Raw genomic sequence first — 21933 nt, 5'->3', positions numbered from 1 at the left:
AAATATACCAAGTGTTACATAGTAATTACAGTTTCAGATATGTTTGATGTAAATATTATGAAATCAGAAGTCATGTCAATTGAATGTTTTAAGTGTTCATTCATTCAACTTGAAATCATTGTTATTCAGTATGCTCTGAAATTTCTATTATTTATTCTTTCTTGAAGTATAACTGTCAAAATGTCATAGATTTGTATAATGTAACATGATTGCTTCATGTGTGTGTGTGTGTGTGTGTGTGTGTGTGTGTGTAGTAAGGAAGCCACTTATTGGTTCCCAGCCACTCAGCCCAGAAATAATCATGCAGAAACTGTATGATTTAAATCACTGCTTGGTTCATTAGCTCTAGCTTCTTATTGGCTAACTCTTACATATTACTCTAACACATTTCATTCATCTGGGTATCACCACATGGCTGTGCCTTACCAGCTAAACTTTCAGCATCTGTCTCCAGCAGAGCTTCTCTCTAAGGTCGTCTCATTTTTTCCAGCATTCAGTTTATTTTTCCCACCTACCTAAGTTCTTCCATATCAACAGGCCAAAACAGACAGTTTCTTTATTCACCCTCTATATGTATTCACAGCATATAGAGGGAAATTCTACATCATGTGCGTGTGTGTGTATACACACACACACACACACACACACACACACACACAGGAAAAGATTATCGTAATCAAGCTGACTAGCATATACTTTATTTTACACTTCTTTCATTGCAAGAATATTTCAGACCTATGTAGAGAAGTTCAAGTATATAATATAATTAATTGTAGGTGCCATGCTGAGTGACAAATGCCAGGAACAGATGGACAAATGATACAAAATCTCATTTATATGTGGAATCAAAGAGCAAGCTCTAAAAACCAGAAAGTGGACAAGTGATTGCAAGAGAAGTGGGTGTGGAGGAAATGCAGTCAACCAAGGTTCTTTGTGTTATTGATTATTCTTTCTTTGACTTATTAAACTTTTTCCTTTCTTTTTAAATAGCCCCACTGGCATTTAAATATGCTCAAATCTCTTCAATTTTTGATAATCTTACTTAAATCAAACATTTTTTTTCTTTCTAATAGGCTTTGAATTTATTTTTCTCTAATGGCCACTAGCATTTTTTTTCCTGAATCCTTCCTAACCCACTTCAAGGTTATTTGTAGGAGCTTCATTGCCCTCTGTTTGTCAAGAACCCCTCTAGTGTCAAGTCAAAGGAACATAGGTATTTGGGGTTGTTAATTTTTTGGGAAATCAGCACAGATATTCACTGCCTTACAGAATATGTTCTTGCTTCAATCTCTGAACTATAGAAGTTCTCAATATATTCTTACATCATTTTTGTTCATTCTTTATGTCTTATTTGATAGAAACCTTGACCGTAGCACTTTTTTATTCTTTATAAAATTTCTCTCATGTGTCTACTATTTTATCATGTTTAGCAGTGATAACTAAAGTGACACTTTTAGTTCTCACTCTTGTACTGAACTTCAGATTGGTATATCCAAATTGACACAACAAATCCTATGTACACCAAAAGGCATTTCCAACTTACCACTTTTGATACTTTTGTCCCCACATTTTACCCTTTTTACGTGCCCCCCCCCAGTAAATGTCATGTTTAAATCAGAAAACACGCTCATTCAATCTCAACTCCTTAAGTTTTGCTGACATTATGATGTATCTTTGCGGATATTTTCCCATCTTCAACAATGCTTTCTATGGAAAAATTCTTCCCTTCTGATGCTGCATGATGATTAAGCATCACACCCACTTTCATGATCCATTTTCCACACTGCAGCCTAGTGAGTTCTTCAAAACTGGTAGTTTATTTTATTGTCCCTCTGCCACAAACTTCTTGTTTATTTCCTTTCTCCTACTCCTAGCATTATGAATTATGCTTAGTCTGTTCCTCCATGCTAACTAATTGTGATGTGTCCATTTTGATCAGTGTCAACTCTTATACCTAGAAAATCAAAGTAAATTAATAAATACATTTTAAAGAAGAGAATGTCTTGAACATATGACTGTTAGAATTGCATTGAGGAAAGTTCAACTTCAGTGATGAGGATGGCTTAATAAAAGGTTATTCCAGTAAGGAAAGAGATGCCCAAGTCTGTTGAAACATGAGTTTAGAACCAGGATGAGTTTGGAGGGGTAAGGCCATTTATAAGACTTAATAAAAGAGTGGAATCATAAAAGTATGTTCTTGGTTATTCTTATTAAAAAGCAATAGTCTTTCTCTTAACTTCTTGATTGAGAAATTTTCAGACTTAAAACCACCAGCTAAAGTAAGGCTCTTTCCAAACCATAAAGAAGGGAAGATAGGATAGAGACACTTTCTTCTCTGGTGAGTTACACTTATGGAAGATTACATGCTCAAGCTCTGGAAATATCACTCCCCGTTTTCAAATTACCTAAAAGTTTTGGAGATTTTCATTTCAAAGAGACTAATGGGGATTTGTATATCTCATACATTTGTATTTCTACATCTTCTAAAATCCATAATGTAAGGAATGTAAAGAGGCCCACCGTGTTTGAGGCTCTCTCAACTGTGTAGTGACTTAGGAAGAAGTTAGGATCTGGAACCTGTAGCAGAAAAGAACATGTGAAAATTAGAAAGCCCAGCTACTTTAACAACCCTATCCATTTTGCTACGATTCTCTACAGCAATGTCTGACTTTTTATGCTCTTTGGTGATCCCACACACTTATTCATGCCAACATTATGTCTGAATTTTGTATGATAATCCCACATATTAATTGGTGCCAGAACTGTGTCTGACTTTTGGTGTATTTAGTTGAGCCCACACATCTATTTCAGGACACAGGAGCCATTATACTCGCTGAAAGTTACTCAGTCTAGAACATTCTTGTTCTCATTGTATATTATTGACTCATCTTTAGTTCCTTTATTTTCATCCAGAACAAGGTTTTCTTTTTATAAGCCTTTCATTTTAATCCATTTAAAGACAAATCTCTTGTCTACCTTCAACATTTCACTTGAGATTTTAAATCTGGAAATCAATTTTAAAATATTTTTTACTCAATTTCTTTTTTTTTATTTAGCTCTACACTTATTTAGAAAGTTTATGCCATTTGTTTGGCCTTCAACTTTTGTATGTCTTTCCTGAAATATATACTCATTTATGACTAATTATATTTAGCAGTATTTATAGATTTAAAAAGCATTATTTCCAGTTCTGTGAGCAATCTCATTGTCACAATGCTGCAAGTTTTACTGTAGGGGTCTATAATAAATGTACCTGGAAACTATATTATACATGTGTCACTAGATGAAGTGAGCATAGTATAATGACTGAGAATATATACCTGTAGATAAAACAAGCACAAGTTTTATTCCTGTTTTTAGAAGTGAGCAGCCATCTGTGATTTTAAAAAAATTATTTTCATCTCTGTGTCGTCAATTTTTTCATTTTTAAAATGGGGATCATATTACCTATCTAATACAATTCTTACAAAATGAATTTATTTAGCATAATAAATAATTACCAGTTATTGATTAAATTATGTAACATATTTTTGTTACTTATTATCATTATCACTATAAATCTGGAAATGTTCTGCTTCACGGAAACAGAAATAACCCAGGATAGTAAAAGAAAAAAAAATACTGAAAATAAAAACACTGCTAGAGGAATCTACCAAAACTCAAGTTATGTTGCAGAGCTATAGCAAATAGAGTATCATGACACTGCAACAAAACAGAAGAGAATTGAGGACCCTCACAGAAATACACACACTTTTAGCCACCTCATTTTTAGATCAAGAGGATAACAATACCCAGTGAGGACAAGACAGTATCTCGAGCAAACAGAGCTGTATAAATGGATAACATACATACAAGAATGCAACTTGACCCTTATGTTTCATCCCAAATTAACTCAGTTCAAAGTGTATGGTAGACCTCAACACAATTCTTGGTTCCCCAAATTTGATAGAAGATAAAAAAGGGAATAGGTTTGAATTCATTGGCACAAGAAAGAATTCTCTCAACAGTGTCTCAGTAGCACAGGAATTAAGACCAAAACTTAATGAACATATACCAATAAAATTAAAAAGGGTTTGTACAGCAAAGGGTTCTATCACTTGAGTGAAGATGCACCTTGCTCAATGAGTGGGGGGGGGGGAAGGGAGAATTTTACCAGCTATACAACTGACAAAGAGTTAATATCTAACAAATATTGAACTCAAAAATTAAACCTCAAGAAAACAAACATGGAGATTGTTGTAAACAGAGAATTATCAAAAAGTGAAATACAAACAACAAAGAAACACTTGTAGACATTTTCAATATCCTTAGCTGTGGGACCAATACAAATCAAAAGTAATTTGAGATATTGTCTCTCCTCAGTCAGAATTGCTAAGACTCCCAAACCAAATGAGAACATATGCTTGTATAGATGTGGAGAAAGGAAAGCATGTATTCAGTTTTAATAGAATTAGAAACTGGTCCAGTAACTATGGAAGTCCATGTGGAGGGTTTTCAAAAAGCTAAACATATATTTCACTCAGAAATATCTTCTATTATCCTACTTTTAGAATTGTTAAGAGGGGAGATGGATAATCAGGGAGACTGTTCTTTACCTATGGTAGCTGTCTTCAGCATGTGTCTCCTGGATTCAGTTCATGCCCTGGCTCATGCCTTTCAGAGAACAAACTTAGGTCTTTTGCAGCTGAAATGCATCAGACACTGGCTCTGAGACTTTATCATATCAAAGTAGAATTACAATACATAATAATTTGAGAGGAGTGTATAATTAACCAATCTCCAGAGTTTACCCTGCGAGCTGTGGTGAGTTCTAAATCAGTTCATTAAAACCACTTACATTTAAGTTTTCATTATGTTGTGTTTTGTTTCTTCCTGTTCACAGTGGTAGACCATGTCTACATAACACTTAATATTACTTGCCTTATTTTTAAAAATCAAGGGAAATCCCTAGTATTACATAAAGTATCCCATACAAATTGGTCACATTTCATCTTCAGAATAATGCTATGAGTCTGTGTGGTAGTGTAAAAGAAAATGCGCTCCCCCCAAAGGAAGTGACAGTATTTGAAGGCTTGGCCTTGTTAGACTATGCCTGGTCCTGTTGAAGGAAGTGTGTTACTGTGGAGGTGGTCTTTGAGGTCTCACATATGCTCAAGCCACACCCAGTGAGACAGTTTCACTTGCTGTTGCCTGCAAAATGTAGAATTCTCAGATCCTTCTTTAGCACCATGTCTGCCTGCATGCCACCAGGTCCTGTGATGACGATAATGGAGTAAACACCTGAACTGTAAGTCACCCAATTAAATACTTTCCTTCATAAAAGTTGTCATGGCAAGGGTGTCTTTTCACAGATATAGAAACACTAAATAAGATAGTCTGAAAGTAAGACTTACATAAAAAATATGTTTTTATTATGTAAGCTGAAAGTGGGAGAGATTAAGCAGCCTCATATTAACTAACAAGATGAAACTAGTGCTCATTACATCAGACCAATAATGTCTTTTCTGAGTTTCTATTTAAGTTACTTAAAGTAGCCAATTATTCAAGAATGGTTGTATTAATAGCAATAGAAGCAGTTTCATATTCAGCCTAAGAGTTTGCATAAAATACCTTTCAAGTAGTCTTGAAGTCTCCTTTAAATGCTAGATTTAAGTAAAACTCATGTCTGTTTCTTGTTTCTAAACCAACAATACCATGACCAACACTAAAAATAATAGAAGTAATAGAATCATCAAAAGATATTCAGAATTAATCATTATTTACATATTTGTAAGAAAAAGTACAAGTTGAATAACTTCACAGGTTATAATTTTACAAATCTGGCTTGATTCATATGAAATTTCTGGGGAAGATCATATAAGGGAGAAATGATAGAAAAGGCAGGTTATAGATAACCATGAATGAGAAAAAGCATCCTTAAATTTTTAATATGTCCTCTTCCTTGTGTCTTGTATTGATATAGAATGTCCTCGAAGAGCTGAGCAATTTTCAAATACACATACACATATAGATAAAAACACAGACTCATACATTAAACTACAAACGTAGTGATGGCTTTAACCCATAACTCCAATATGTTTTTCTGCATATAGCATTTTATATTTATAATAGGAATATTTAAGGGTAATACATTAGACATTATAATTGCACAAGAAAAAATGAAAAGAGATTCCAAAGAAATATTGATAAATGTTGGTCCTCCTGTAATCTGTGTCTAGTTGTGAATAAAAGATATCCATAATTCTTGAAATTTGGATTTTACATTTTTTGTAAGAATTAAAATGTTAAAGTGATCTTTCTGCCCAAGTTATGTGCTTTTTGAAAGAATTACAAAAATATGTGGACCAGAAGACACAGGCTGTTCTTCTAGACCTGGATTTGATTCCCACATAGTGACTTACAACCACCTGTAACTCCTGTCTCAAGGAACCTTTTATCTTTTTCTGGTATTAAGGCCCTGCACATATGTACACAGTATACATGCTGATAAAACATCCATACATGTAGAATTAAATTAGTTAATTATAGTTATTTTTAAAGAATAATAGAAGGGTCGACGTTTTGCTTGACAGGAAGAAACAGGAATCGCTACACCAAAACTCTGTACAACAAATGGTAAAAACAAGTGGTCAACAGTGAAAGATCTTAGATGACAATAGGAAATTATTACCTTTAATAGAAACCTTAGAAAATGCTCAGAGAAAGGAAAAAAACAGCATCAAAAATATTTCAGGTTTTTTAAATGAAGAAATACTTCATAAAATAGTAGTTGTTTTTTCCAATTAAAGGTTAGAAGAATTTGATAGTGGTCTGAAGACAGTGTAGTTTTGAATCTTTTGGAACTAAAGCTAAAGGTGGTTTTGAGCCACCATACAAGTACTGGGAACTAAACCCAGGCCCTCTAAAAGAGCAAAGTGTTCTAAACTAGTGAGCCATCTTTTTAAATCCTTTGTTGTTGTTGTTGTTTGTTTGATTGATTTTTGTTTTTTGAGACAGGACTTCCCTATATCTTTGGAGCCTGTCCTGGCACTTGCTCTGTAGACCAGTCTGACCTTGAACTCCTTGAGATCTGCCTGCCTCTGCCTCCAGAGTGCATGGATTAAAGGCATGCCTCCTCTATATTCTTCAAAGAAATTACTCAGTCTGTTTTCAGACACCAAGCCTAGACTTATAATTATAAAAATTCAGTGCAGTACAAGTGTAGATTTTTTTTCATGTTTACAGTCAGATTCACTAAATCAAAACTGGTGTCAATTTTATTTCTTTAGACAAACTTACTTCCATCTGCAGATGAGCTTTAATTTTTATTTTATTCAGATTTAAATGTCAAACAAAATATTAGAAAAAAGTTTTCAAGGGGGAAAGGAAGCAAACTGTGATCCTGCTCTCTTGATTCTGATAGTTATTAGGGGAACAAATACATTTCAACTCACTGTCAACTTCATGATCTCAAACAAAATTTCAGCATAATCTTAATTTTTTTATTTCCTGCTTTTAACCCCACAAATTTGTACTTTTTCTTGAAAATAAAAGTGTGAAGTCTCTTCTTTTTGTTTCCACATGGTCAGTGTTTTCTTGCCACTCCTATGTGGGTGTTACATACAGCTGGGGGCTTGCAGGTATCTTGAACAGCAGGCAAGAAGCTGGTTAGTATTTATGCTCTTCCAAGGGCTCTAAACAAAACTCATTTCTTTCCTTTAAAATGAAATTCTAGTAGAGCTCCACTGAGATTTTGCAGTTGCTCATAAATCTATTTAATTGAGTGATCCAAGGATTACTAGTTAGCAATCTGGAAAAACAGATTTCTACTTGTCTTTGTGTAGACTCTAGGGACATCTTTGGGAACTGTATCTTGTATAAGTGGAAATACCGCTATTTTTATTTGTAATTTCCTTATATACAATAAATTTTCCCCATCTCTTCAACTATATCTTTATATCCTAGGAAATTGATTTGACATCTGTGATAGTCACCAAATTGGTGAAATACAACAAAAATCACTGTTGCGTGACAGTGTCAATCTGTGTCCAATATTTGTCATTTCTTAATTTGATGTTAAGAAACATAAAAAATACCCACAGGAAACTTGCGTACACTGCAATCAGGAGAGTCTTTAGTAAGCTCATTTGCATCTCTAGTTTGTACTATTTTCTATAACTTACTAGTTTGAATTTTTAAAATGAGACACTTTGAATATATTTGTTAAATTGTCATTTACCCAGAATTGTAATGAATTACTAGATACATATTGTATAAATCTTGATTTTTTTTGTAAATGGGACAACTATAGAATGGCATGTGAAAAACTGTAAATTTTATTTTGTCTAAATGTTGTAAGACTCTGTAGAACGTAAGATATTTTATTAAATTTATGTTACTTTTCTCCAGAAATCAAAAATCTCAACGTATGACAAAATGTGGGCGTTTATGAGCAGCAGGAGACAGTCTGTGCTTGTCAAAAGCAATGAAGAAGGGATCCAGCGAGTCCTCACCTCTGATTATGCTTTCCTAATGGAGTCAACAACTATCGAGTTCGTTACCCAGCGTAACTGTAACCTCACACAGATTGGCGGCCTTATAGACTCCAAGGGTTATGGCGTTGGCACTCCCATGGGTAGGTTACCAGGCAGCCTCTATGTTTTTTCATTAATCTGAGTTGTTGTTTAAAGCGGAAAAGCAAGGACTCTACACAGTTCACAGAAAAATCTTTACCTAATACATCTTAACATGGTATTTATATTTCAGAAAGTTAAAAGTTTTGACATAAAACGAGCTGGGGAAGAGAAAAGAATATAATCAAAATATATTGTATGAATATTTTCACAAGTTGGATATCACTTCCAATTGAGCATATCAAAAGAAAAAATAATTTATATCAGATATCTGGCAGATAATTTCCTTTGTCTAGGTTGAAACATTTGCAACATGTTCATTTTAGAAATATTCAATTCTCAAATTTATAATTATTATTATTATTTTGATTTTTTTTTGAGAAATGATCTCAGTCTGTAGCCCAGGCCTACCTTAACCTTACTGTGTATGATATTGAGATTTTAAATTTACAGGCCATCCTCTTGCCTCAACCTTTCAAATGAACAAATGAGGGATATTGTAAATACAGATTTAAATCAAAACTTCATTGTACATGGCTCCATACTTTTTTGTTTAGTTTTATAGATGAATTAAAAATTGATAATTTTGTTTTGTTTCAAATTTGAAGCTTATAACATTATTAAAGTTAACTAAAAATGAAGGCTATGTTTGTTCCTACAAATATTGTTTCACTGAAAAGAATTAAAGCAGAATAATTAGCAGTGACATATCTATGATATTTGATACCAAGTATTATCTTCCTCTAACATTTCCCCAGTTATATGTGCTAAAATTAGTTTTAGTCATAATAATAAAGTGAAATAAAAATAATATAGGATGATATCATATTGCATACTTGTATTTTGAACCACTCCTGTGGCTGGATGGAGGATTGTTTGAGTCAAGCCTAGAATACTGCAAGATACTACCTCAAAATGAGAATGAGAATGATAATACCAATATCCTCAGGAAAAATCAATGGGAATTTCATAATGTGGGTGCCAATATTTACAAATATATATGTGCTTAATATTTAAATAAATAATTGCATTAAAGGATATATCATATCCTAGGTGTACCTGTAGTGGACAGAAATAAGGGTTCCTAAAATAGGCGGCTCATGCCTTGATAGTTAGAGCCTATAAATGAGTATCTTAGACAAAATTACACTGCACATGTAATTAAATTCAAGTTATTGAAATGGAAAAATTAGCCTTCTTAATCACATTGGTTTAAATATAATCCTAGTGCTATTGGGATAGGCAGACGGGGTCTGCAACTGTAACAGGAATATAAAATAGAAGAGGGAAAAGGGACAGAAAAGGGAGAAGAAAACATACAGTACACAGAGATAGAGTATCCCATGCTAGTGCTACTTCATTACATCATATAACATATTTGTGTGTTTGTTTGTCTTTCATTTAATGTAAGTGAGTTCTTAACTTTAGTGAGTTCTATCTTATTCAAAATTAAGAAGATTTATCAAAATATTTTCCAATCAAACACATCAGGAATGAACTTCAATTCTCTCATAACCTTCACCAGAGAAGTTTGATACAAACAGGCAACTCACACTTACCCCCTTTTATTTTATTTAATTATTTTTAAGTTGCTTTATAGATTTATTGAGCTATATATTTTTCTCTGCTTTCCTCCCTTCCTCTCCCATCCACTTCAACCCTCTCCCATGGGCCCCATGCTTCTAATTTACTCAGGAGATTTTGTCCGTTTCTACTTTCCTTGTAGATTAGATCCATGTATGTCTCTCTTATGGTCCTCATTATTGTCTGGGATTGTAACTTTTAGGCTGATTTTTCTTTGCTTTATGTCTAAAAACCACTTATGAATGAGTCTATATGATATTTGTCTTTCTGGGCCAGAGTTATCTCACTTGATATAATGTTTTCATTTCAATGCCTGCAAATTTCAAGATGTCATTATTTTTTTTCCACTGTGTAGTACTCCATTGTGTAAATGTACCACATTTTCCACATCCATTTTTTGATTGAGGGGCATTTAGGTTGTCTCCAGGTTCTGGCTATAACAAACAATGCTGTTATGAACATAGTTTAGCACATGTCCTTGTGGTACGATTGTGCATCTTTTGGGTATATACTCAAAAGTGATATTGCTGGTTTGTAGTGAAGAGCAGCGGGCTGTGTCTGGCCACCCAGCTAGCTTTACACCTGAAATAATTACACGGAAACTGTTTTCTTTGAAACACTGCCTGGCCCGTTATCTGTAGCCTCTTCTTGGCTAACTCTCATATCTTGCTTTAACCCATATCTAGTAATCTGTGTATCACCACAGGGTTGTGGCTTACCTGGAAGATTCTAACCTGCATCTATCTGTCTTGGGTCGGAGAATCATGGGGACTGCCTGAATCTGTTTCTTTCTCCCAGCATTCTGTTCTGTCTTCCCCGCCTACCTATGTTCTGACCTATCAGGCCAAGCAGTTTTCTTTATTAATTAACCAATGAAAGCAACATATAGATAGAAGACCCACCCACATCTCTGGTTCTTGAGGTAGATTGTTTTCTAAATTTCTGAGAAATTGCCATGCTGATATCCAAAGGTGCTGTACCAGTTTGCAGTCCTATCAACAATGGAGAAGTGTTCCCTTTACCCCATATCCTCTCCAGCACAAGTTGTCATCAGTGTTTTTGATTTTGGCCATTCTTACAGGTGTAAGACGGAATCTCAGAGTTGTTTTAACCTGCATTTCTCTGATGACTAGGGATGTTGAGCATTTTCTTAAGTGTCTTTCAGCCATTTTAGATTCTTCTGTTTGGAGTTCTCTGTTTAGGTCTATACAACATTTTTTTATTTAATTATTTCTTTTATATGGTGACTAATTCCTTGAGTTCTTTGTATATTTTGGAGATCAACCTTCTTTCTGATATGGGGTGGACAAAGATCTTTTCCCATTCTGTAGGCTGCCGTTTTGTCTTGTTGACCCTGTCCTTTACTTTACCAAAGCTTCTGTGTCCTATAATTCAACATTTTTTTGACCAATGAGTCTATTTCCTTTATTGTATCTTCAGCATTTGAGATTCTCTCTTTTGTCTCTTGTATCCTGCTGTTTTTTCATGCATTTGTGGTTCCTGATCATTTTTTCATAATTTTCTTTTGTATAATTTCCTCGGTTTGTGTTCCCTTTATTGTCTCTATTTTTAGATTTCAAGTCTTGAATCATTTATTTCATCTGTCTTATTGTTTCTTTCTTTAAGGAATTTGTTGATTTCTTCCAATATTTTGTTTGTCTTTTCATCCATTTCTCTGAAGGAATTTTTCATGTCTTCTTTAAGAGTTTCAAACACTTTAGCAAAAATTATTTTTAGGTCATTTTTTTCTGTTTTATCTATATTTTGTTGTTCCAGTTTTGTTGTTGTAGGGGCACTAGTTTTTTTTTTATTGGTGTCGTGTTGCTCTTTGTGGTGTTGAGTGTGTTCTTACCTTGTCTAGCCATCTTTTCCTCTAATTGGTGTAGTTGGGGCTGTGTCACTGATGATTAGTCAGTCTTACAGGTTCCAGTGAATCCAAGGCTCAGATGGTTTCTCCCCATGGTGCAGTCAGGGCCATGGTTCCAGTCAACCAGGAAGTTACTCTGTGTCCCTGTAGGTTGCTCAGCATTCCCAGGGTCGTTCTGCAATACTAGAAGTTGTTAGGGTCTTTTCCCCTGGAGGGTGCTTTCTTGGTTCTGCTCTGGTAGAGGTCGCTGGCTCAGGCCTGCTCTGGTGGAGGTACTGGTCTTGGACCTGATCTAATAAAGGTCATTGATCCATACACCCAGTCCTGCAGAGCTCTCTAGCTTAATCCTATTGCCTCAGTGGTGGCTTCCTTGTACTTGCTTCTGTGGAGGTAGTTGCCTCTGGCCTGCTCCAGTGGAGGTCGGTGACTCAAGCCTCCTCCTGTGGAGGTCACTGGCTTGGGCCTGTTCCTGCAGAGGTCTCTGGCTCAGGCCTTCTCTCTCAGTGTTTGTTCCCTTTATAGTTACCTCTTAAGACATTTGACTCTGTAGGAAAATATTCCAGGCAGGAATTTATGACTTACTATTTTACACCTTGGCAAGAAGTATGATTTCGTGTATTGTTTTACTTGTTCATTATTAATAAACACAATGACACACAACTATACTTGAAAAAAATAACCTTTCATTCAGAACCATATACACAATTCTGAAATAGGTAGCATTTCGTTCCTTATCATGATCAATCATAATGAAGACTATTATTCTGTTATTATTGAATTTACTCAGTGTAATTCTTATTTACCCACAAGCTAACAGAAGAAAAATTTTAAAGAATATATTAAGGTGTGAAATAATTACACATTAGGCTTTTTCTCTTTTTCCCAGAGAGATAGAGATAAATCCAGGGAAAGGAATATAATGCATGCTTTGGTTTTGAAAAATTTAGAGCACCTACAGAATTTCCCTACGGTCCGATTTTATGACTTTAATAACTGCAACCTTCAAAGACAGCATTGAATTCAAGTGTAATCAGAGGAAGGAGCCTTCTTTTTTCTTTTTCTTTCTTTTTTTTTTTAACTTTCATTCAGTTTTTTTTTCTTTAGACATTGTCTTTTGCTTATATGTGTCTGGGAAGTAAATTAATGAATAAAGTAGTATAATTGTTATTGACATGAGAAATCTGAAACAACTCTGAGAAATGAGACTGTACCTGCCGCTGATTTGTGTGTGTGTGTGTGTGTGTGTGTGTGTGTGTGTTTTACAGAGATGGTAGTCTGTCTGCCAGGCTCCTCCTCCATGCTTTATATGTGACTTCCTGTTGCATCCATCACTCTTATTGTGATAACTGCCTAAACTGTGCTGTGAACATGCTGAGTGGCTCAAAGAGAAGCTATTTAACTAGGGCAGCTCTGTTTACACAAATACCTTGGTAGAGACATGCAGGCAAATGCTAAATAATCACAAGCTGGTTTAATTAAGTGTGTGGTGGTGTTAAATCCCTTTCGCAGTTTCCCTGATAGCAGCAATATTATTCTAATGTGGCATTTACTGTGTAGTAGAACTTGGAAGCTGTAGATGTTTTTACACCTAATATGTTGACTGAATTTCCTAGTTCATTTGAAATAATATTTTAGAAAAGCTCTGGGAGTGGTAAAATTCAAACGGCAAATCACAGCAGTTTCCTTAAGGAATATTTAGCACATGCGAGCAGCTGTAATCTTTCCTCTAAATACACCATAGGTGATAATGTGCTTAGAAAAGGAGGGAGCATTTCTCTTTAATGGAACTTTTTGCTCTGTACTAGAAGCTTTCTGATTTCTCATTTTGAAAGATTGAGAATACTGTTAACAGCCAGGAAGGTCTCATTACTATTACTTTTTATAGCAATGGGCTAATGGCATGTTCCTTCCATTTGCAACTTTCCTCACAACTTCCACCATCACAGGTGAGGCCCTGGGAAGAACATGTGGAGAACTGTGCTCATGGCTCTGCACATCATGTTGTCCATCACAACGGGAGTTCCTGTGATCTGGGTGATACCCTTTTACATGCAGAGTTAATTCAACATTAAATTCTAAATAATTATTGAATAATTACTTCACAATTAATAGTATTTCTGTGAATACTGAACTAGATGTGAAAGCAAGATACACATAAAAGACACAGGACCACTCTCACCTGAGGTAGCTGAAAACTTCCACTAATCTTCCGTGACTCAGAATAAACTAGGATTTATGATTTCAAGGCAAATAAAGAATTACAAGATTGGTTTGTATGAAGTAGAGAAGTGGTTTAATAAAGAAATTCTAATTCATGTTTTAAATTTGCTTACAAATTATTTTGGTCAAATTCTTCCCACCCACTATCCCCATCTTTTCTCAGACTCTCTCCAGCCTGCAACATTATGTTCTTTTTCTCTAAAAAAAAAAAGAAAGAAAGAAAGAAAGAAAGAAAGAAAGAAAGAAAGAAAGAGAGAAAAACACACACCACACAAAGGAAAATCACAAAGTCCATTTTGTGTGAGCCACTTGTTTTTTGAGCACGCAGTGTGCCTTGTCACTGTAGTGAAAAAAAAATCTGATTTTTTTTTCTTCTTTCAAGAGCTTTAAATTGCAAATAGCTAATTGGTGAGAAGTATGGGCAGGGATTTGTATCCATTTTCCTTTCTCTGTGTTGTGGTTTTGCCTGGACTTAACTAATGAAGGTCTTGTACTTACTGTCACATATAGAATTAAAAATGAGGGTTAAAAGAAGGTAAGAGGTGCTTGGAGGAAAATAAGATGCTCCAGAAACCAAGTATGTGGACTTGTCTGGGTTGACAATTCATTTTTATGAGTCCTATACAACCTGGTACTTCCCATGCCTTCAATTTCAGTAGTTGGGTGGCAGAGGCAGAGGGATCTATGAGTTTCAGACTTCATAGGTAGTTTTGTATGCCAGGGCTATACAGTGGGATTATGTATCCAAAAAAAAAATAATAATAAAACTCACTAACAACAACAAAAATTAAAGAACAAAAAATATCAGAAACAAAAAAGTTTTGTATAAGTTTTAAATTTATTATTTTTGAAGAGTTGTTGAAAATCTAGATGAGATAGAGTAGTTACTAAGTGTCACATTACAACTGAGAACATCACATGGATGAGCAGGATAGGCAAAGAAAGTATCAATGATGAGGAATGACCACTACCTGTTTTGATTAGGATTGCTGTTCCAGTAATGAAGCACAATGAGCAAAGCAAGTTACAGAAGTAAGGGTATTTGACTTATATTTCCATATAATAGTCCTTTATTGAAGGAAGTCACAGCTGGAATTCAACTAGAGTATGAACCTAGAAGCAAGAGCTGATGCAGAGGCCATGAAGGAGTGCTGCCTACTGATTTGTTACTCTGCTTTGTTCATCCTGCTTTATTATAGAACTTAAGCCACCAACCCAGAGGTGACACCCCCACAATGAGCTAGCCCCCCCCCACATCAATCACTAAACAAGAAAATGTACTACAGGCTTGGATACAGCTCTATTTTATGGAGGCATTTTCTCAGTTAAGTCTTATTCCTCTCTGATGATGATTCTAGCTTGTTTATTTTTTTGCTTCTTTTTTTATAATTTATTTATTTTTTATTGAAAATTTCCACCTCCTTCCTTCCTCCCACTTCCCGCCCCTCCCCCCTCTCCTGTCCAAGGAGCAGTCAGGGTTCCCTACCCTACAGGAAGTCCAAGGTCCTCCCTGTTTCCCCCAGGTCCAGGAAGGTGGGCATCTAAACAGACTAGGCTCCCACAAAGCCCGTCCATGCAGTAGAATCAAAACCCGCCAATGGAATCAAATCGAAGACCCAGATATTAATCCACAAGGACAATGGCGCTGGGTTTTGATGATTCTATCTTGTATGATATTGTTGTAAATGTGGCTAGCACACTACCCAAAATCATATTCACATAAGGTTTGTTCATACCACTTTAGCATACCTCTATATGAAGGGAATATTCACTCCATGTTGTCACCTTTCACAGAAAATGTTGTTATTTGTGCTGGAGTTCTTATCTCTGAACTACCTTCTGTGCTTGCTTCTGGAAGCTTCCGAGGTTCCAGCACGCAGAGACTGCCAGTACCCACTGAACACGCAAAACTTACTGAGATTTCATCTGCTTTTAGTGGCATGTAATCTAGACATAAATAAGTATGCCAGGAATACATAGCATCTACAGGTATAATTTTACTTCTTTTTGCCTAGTTCAGTTACTAAAATTTATTATATTCCAATTTTCTTTCTGAGGCAGAGGCCATGAAGGGGTGCCGCTTACTCCATGATAGGAGCTCCAGCATATTTCCAAGTCCTGTAATTTGTGTTGTCTATATATTCTGCCTTAACATACAAAGACCTAATGAATTTCCATGTAGTGAATTCAAAGATGATGTAGCCATGTTTATGATACCCCAAAAGGTTAAATTTGAAGAGCGTTTTTACTGTACATGCAATTGTTAAACATTCATCATTATGTTTAATGATTTAGGTATAAATTTTACTCCTGTAAAATATTTTATATTGAGTGTAAAATACTTGTATTAGTACTTCTTGAACAAGTTTTAACTTAAGAATATCTGTACCCTCCACAGCCTGCCTGCAACCATGAGTTTTATTTTATTAAGTTTTATTAAGGCAATACTGTACTCTGACATGTAAATATATGGATTCCTTTGTTTTGTTTCAATTTTAGTATTAAGTGAGATCTAGTGCTCCTTTATTTCTCATTATTTAATGAGTGGGAGATATGTAAATGCTACGAAATGAGGCACATTATTTGAGGCAGATGCCAATGTTTATAAAAATATAAATCAGTATGAGAAACATGTTTTCTCCTGGTTATACTCATCAACCATTTCTAGAATTCCCAATTCATCATATAATAAGTACTGTAATATTCATCATTACAGATGCATGAAATTGCCAGCCTTCAAGTTTTCGGCTTTACTGAAATGAATGAATACATTTTTCTTCATTAGTTTAACATAATGCACAAAAATGGATGCAAATTATTCATCTTTCTGCAGGTCAACTCTTCCATTAAAATGCATTCCATTTTTCTTTGCATAAAGCAGCATAATTTTAATATTACTAAAGTGATTGTGCAAAAGAAAATTGGAATATAATAAGTTTTAGAAACTGAACTAGACCAAAAGAAGTAAAATTGCACCTATAGATGCTATGTATTCCTGGCATATTTGTTTATGTCTAGATTACATGTCACTAAAAACAGATGAGAACTCTGTAAGTTTTGCTTGTTCTGTGGATACTGACAGTCTGTGCATGCCGGAATCTAGAAAGCTTCCAGAGATTTGTGCAATTGGTAACAATAGAGTGAGCAGCCTTCATTAATATTGTAAATGATGACCAAATGTAATCAAAATGTGTAGAAATGCATAATTCTATAAATTTTGATTTTCTTTTATACCTTATTTATCTAATCTTAGCATGAATATATACTTACATTTCTTTTTGCACACCTTTAATTATGGGTGTGGAGACCTTGGTGGTACTAAAGTACACTCTGAATAATGTTTCATGAACATGTAGAATAACAGATGGTAACGGGCAAGGTGACTGGAGCTCCATGAGCTTTGCATACAGAGGCAGGAGGATTCTACTGATAGAGACAAGCACAGAGGTCTCAAAAGAAATATCACATATGGGACAAATGGTGCAATAAGGTTAGTAATTATTGTTACTGGAGGCTGTAGTTATAAGTAGCTATTATTTTCTTGAAGGCAGTAAAATTTGACCTTAATATAAAAGACATTTTTGGAAATGCTAATAGATATGAAGGAATTTTCTTCTTTGACTGGTGGTTTTGGTTGATCTTAATCTATTTGGTTCATTAAAACAAAGAAAAGATATATGTATAATAATAGATTTCTGCTACCAAATTATGATGGATCAGGTACCACTTCCACCGTTAGGACTTCAACAAAATAAATTGAGAGCTCTCATAGACATATAGGAATATAATGTAAGTGTCAATCCCTGAACAATTTTGACTCTGAATAAGAGAATATTTAATATCTATAAAACTGATGTCAAATGATAACCTTCATTAATTCATAGAGAACAGTAGCAAGAGAAACCCCTTACATATTTTTGGAGACAGGGTTTTTCAGTGTAGTTTTGGAACCTGTCTTGCAATTCACTCTATAGATGAAACTGACCTCAGTCTCACAGATATTCACCAGCCTCTGCCTCCCAAGTGCTGAAATTAAAGGCATGCACCACAGGCTCCCTTACATATTATAAATAATTTTCTATTTGCTTTTTAGTGTGTATATATAAGCCTTTATTCACATATTGTTAATTAACAAGTAACATTTGCCACAGTAATCAAAACTTTTCACTGATAAATTACTTAAAAATGAAATGTAAATGATATTTCCAAAAATATGACTCAAGATTCAGTTTGGGAAATATCATTTTGAGTTCTAAAGAAAAAATATTTATAGAAAAGATTATCTCATTTCTGACTTTTTAATTAGTCAAATAATATCAACTTCAAATTTAAATATAAAAAAATGAAAAAGTTTGGTGACACATGCCTATGACCTTAGCAACTTGGGAGACACACAAATGCTGGAGAACTGTGAGTTAGAGTCCAACCTGGACTACAGCATAAATAAAAGAAACATTTGTAGGTGTGTTAGAGGATGTGCTGAATGTGTCTTTTTTTTCCTTAAAACTATTGTTAGAAGGTGTTAGAAAGAAAGCCTACCTTCCTATTGGCACACCTCTGCCAGCATCAAAGTCATGTGAAGTCCACTTATCTCATTATAATTCTATCATTATTGATGTAAACTGAAGGAGGATAAGGAAAATATGTGTGCATAGAATTAGAGGGCATTATTACAGTTAACAATATGATGGATTATGTCCTGCAGGCTTGTACTTTGGAATAGACTATGCATCCTGAAATTATTCACTAGAAGGCACAAAGAATAGTATAAACCTAAGGAAAAGACAATTGGAAAAGATAGATGTAAAGACCAGTGAAGGGAAGAAAAGTGATAGGGAGGCAAAGTAGCAAAGGAAAATAAGGAAAGAACATATACAACTCAAAGGAATGGACAGGTAGGGATAGAGGAAAAAGGGATGAGAAAGATGGAAGGGCCTAAGGAATAAAAGAACTAAGGACAGAAGAAATGAAAGGAGGAAGGGAGGAAGGAAGAAATTATCTCTAATAATAAATTCACAAATTATTCAAGACATAATTTGTAATCTGTATACTCTTCCTAAAAAGCTTTACTATGCTATTTGAAAATATTTTAATCAGAAAATAATTTTGCATAATAACTTAATAAACATTTGATATTTAAGATGTTATAAATAACTATGTAGCAAAGGAAATGCTAAATCACTAAACTATGCTTTTTTCTGAGTGCATACATTAATTGTCATTATTACATTTAGAGTAATATAACATCCATGTCCTGACCAGGCATAACCCTTCTCTTCTCAGCTGAGATACATTCAGGTGTGCTCAGAGTGGTTGGGTCACAGGCTGAAATGGTCTCTATACTGTCTTAGAGGGCTAATTTTTATAGTTCAAATCTTAAGTATCTGACAGATCCAAATATGTCCATGGAGTAAACATACATCTATGACTTCTTCTTCCTGAATCTATCTTTGCTTTCCTCCTCTTTCTTCCTTCTTATATAGCTAGGTAAAAAGTATGTACTTTGTTACCTTGCAGATATAATTTCAAAATTATAAAGTACTTTCCAGGCTATAGAACATTTTTAATAACTAAGGAATATCCCAAGAGAGGAAGAATAGAAAAGAAACTAATCATCGAAATTTTCTTTTCTCTTTTTTTCTTGCTTTTTCAAACAATTTTTATTAATTAATTGAATTATTTGGTATTTTGACATCTGGTTTCTTGAGTTCTTTATATATTTTGAAAAGCAGACCTATTTCAGATATACAGTTAGTGAAGAACTTTTCCCATTCTGTAGGCTGCCATTTTGTCTTATTGACTGGGTCCTTTGTCTGACAGAAGCTTTGCAGTTTCAGAGGGTCCCATTTATTGATTGTTGCTCTCAGGTCTGTGATACTTGTCTTTTATTTAGGAAGTGATCTCCTTTGCCCATGTGTTCACAACTACTTTCTGATTTCTGCTCAGTCAGGTTCAGTGTAACTGGTTTTATGTTGAGGTCTTTGATCCATTTAAACTTGAGATTTTAACATGGGGATAGGCATGGATCTATTTGCATTCTCTATATGCTGACATCCAGTTACACCAACACCATTTAATGATGAAGATGCTTTCATTTCTCCATTGCACACATTTGACTTCTTTGTCAAAAATCAAATGTCCATAGGTGTGTAGATTAATATCAGGGTCTTTGATTCTATTCCATTGATCCATATGTCTGTTTCTAAGCCAATACAAGCTTTTTTATTTTTATACTTCTGTAGTAGAGCTTGGAGTTGGGGATGGTGATGCCTTCAAAAGTTCCATTATTGTACAGAATTGTTTTTGACTATCCTGGGTTTCTTTTGGTTTACCATATGAAGTTGAGTGTTGTTCTTTCAAGATCAGTAAAGACTTGTGTCAGGATTTTGATGGAGATTGCAATGAATTTGTATATAGCTTTTGGTAAGATTGCCATTTTTCTATGTTGATTCTACCTATTTAAGATTACATTGACCAGTTTCTGTATGTTGAACCATTCCTGCATTACTGGTAGGAAGTCAAATTGATCATGGTCAATGATTTCTTAATTTGTTTTTAGATTCCATTTGGCAGTATTTTATTGAGTGTTTTTGAGGCAACATTCATGCGGGAGATTGGTCTGTAATTTCCCTTTTTAGTTGTGTCTGTGTGCTGTTTGGGTATCATGGTAATTGTAGCCTTATAAAAATTTTGGCAATATTTATTCTGTTTCTATTGTAGGGAACAGTTTGAGGAGTATTGATATTAGATCTTCTTTGAAATTCTGATAGAATTCTGCGCTGAAACAATCTGGACATTGAGTTGGGAGACTTTCTATGGTGTTTCTATTTCCTTAGGGGTTATAGGTCTATTTAAATTGTTTATCTCAATTTAATTCAGATAAATCTAATTTAATTTCAGTATTTGGTACCTATCCAAAAAATTGTCTATTTCTTCTACATTTTTTCAATTTTGTTGAGTACATGTTTTTGAAATATGCCCTAATGATTCTGTGCATTTCCTTATTGTCTGTTCTTAATGTTCCATTTCCTTTCTGATTTTGTTAATATTGATGTTCTCTCTCTGTTTCTTGGCCAGTTTTGATAAGGGTTTGTCTATCCTGCTCATTATCTCAAAGAACCAACCCTTTTCATCATTGATTATTTGTATTGCTCTCTTTGTTTCTATTTTATTGAATTCATCTCTCAAATTTCTTATTTCTTGGCATCTGCTCCACCTGGATGAGTTTGCTTCTCTTTGTTTCAGAGCTTTAAGGTGTGCTGTTAAGTCACTAGTGTGAGCTTTCTCCATAATCTTATGTAGGCATTTTGTGCTATGAACTTTCCTCTTAGCACTACTTTCATAGTGTCCAATTAGTTGAGGGTATTTTGTGCTTTTTTTTTTGTTAGAGAGAGACAGAACATAAAGTTAGGTGAGAGGGAAGGTGAGTAGGATCTGGGAGAAATTTGGGGATGGAAAAATATAAACAAAATATACTTAATAAAAGCTGTACTTGCCTAAAAAATGAATAGCATTTCTCACTCGGGTTTTTTGACAGGTTATTTCTCATTCTAAACTAAGTTCATAGCTCTAAACTGGAGAAGATACCCTTAACGGTATCTTTCATTCAGTTATAACCTTAATTGGAAAAGCAAACTTTTTTCAATAGAG

The 21933-nt window shown here is 34.5% G+C and overlaps 1 protein-coding gene across 3 annotated transcripts in view; it reads left to right on the top strand.

Annotated features, from left to right (window-relative positions):
• Nucleotides 1-21933, top strand: part of Grik2 (glutamate ionotropic receptor kainate type subunit 2) — a 600544-nt gene that overhangs the window by 553479 nt on the left and 25132 nt on the right. For all 3 annotated transcript variants that reach the window (XM_050120166.1, XM_050120163.1, XM_050120164.1), the window contains exon 15: nucleotides 8389-8614. In XM_050120166.1, the coding sequence (XP_049976123.1) occupies nucleotides 8389-8614 (226 nt within the window). The remainder of the gene's footprint in view (nucleotides 1-8388; nucleotides 8615-21933) is intronic.

This window comes from Alexandromys fortis, unplaced genomic scaffold (assembly GCF_014885135.2).
Source record: "Alexandromys fortis isolate MF-2015 unplaced genomic scaffold, M_Fortis_MF-2015_v1.1 scaffold_141, whole genome shotgun sequence".
Lineage (NCBI taxonomy): Eukaryota > Metazoa > Chordata > Mammalia > Rodentia > Cricetidae > Alexandromys > Alexandromys fortis.
This window is presented reverse-complemented; position numbering and strand designations above follow the sequence as displayed.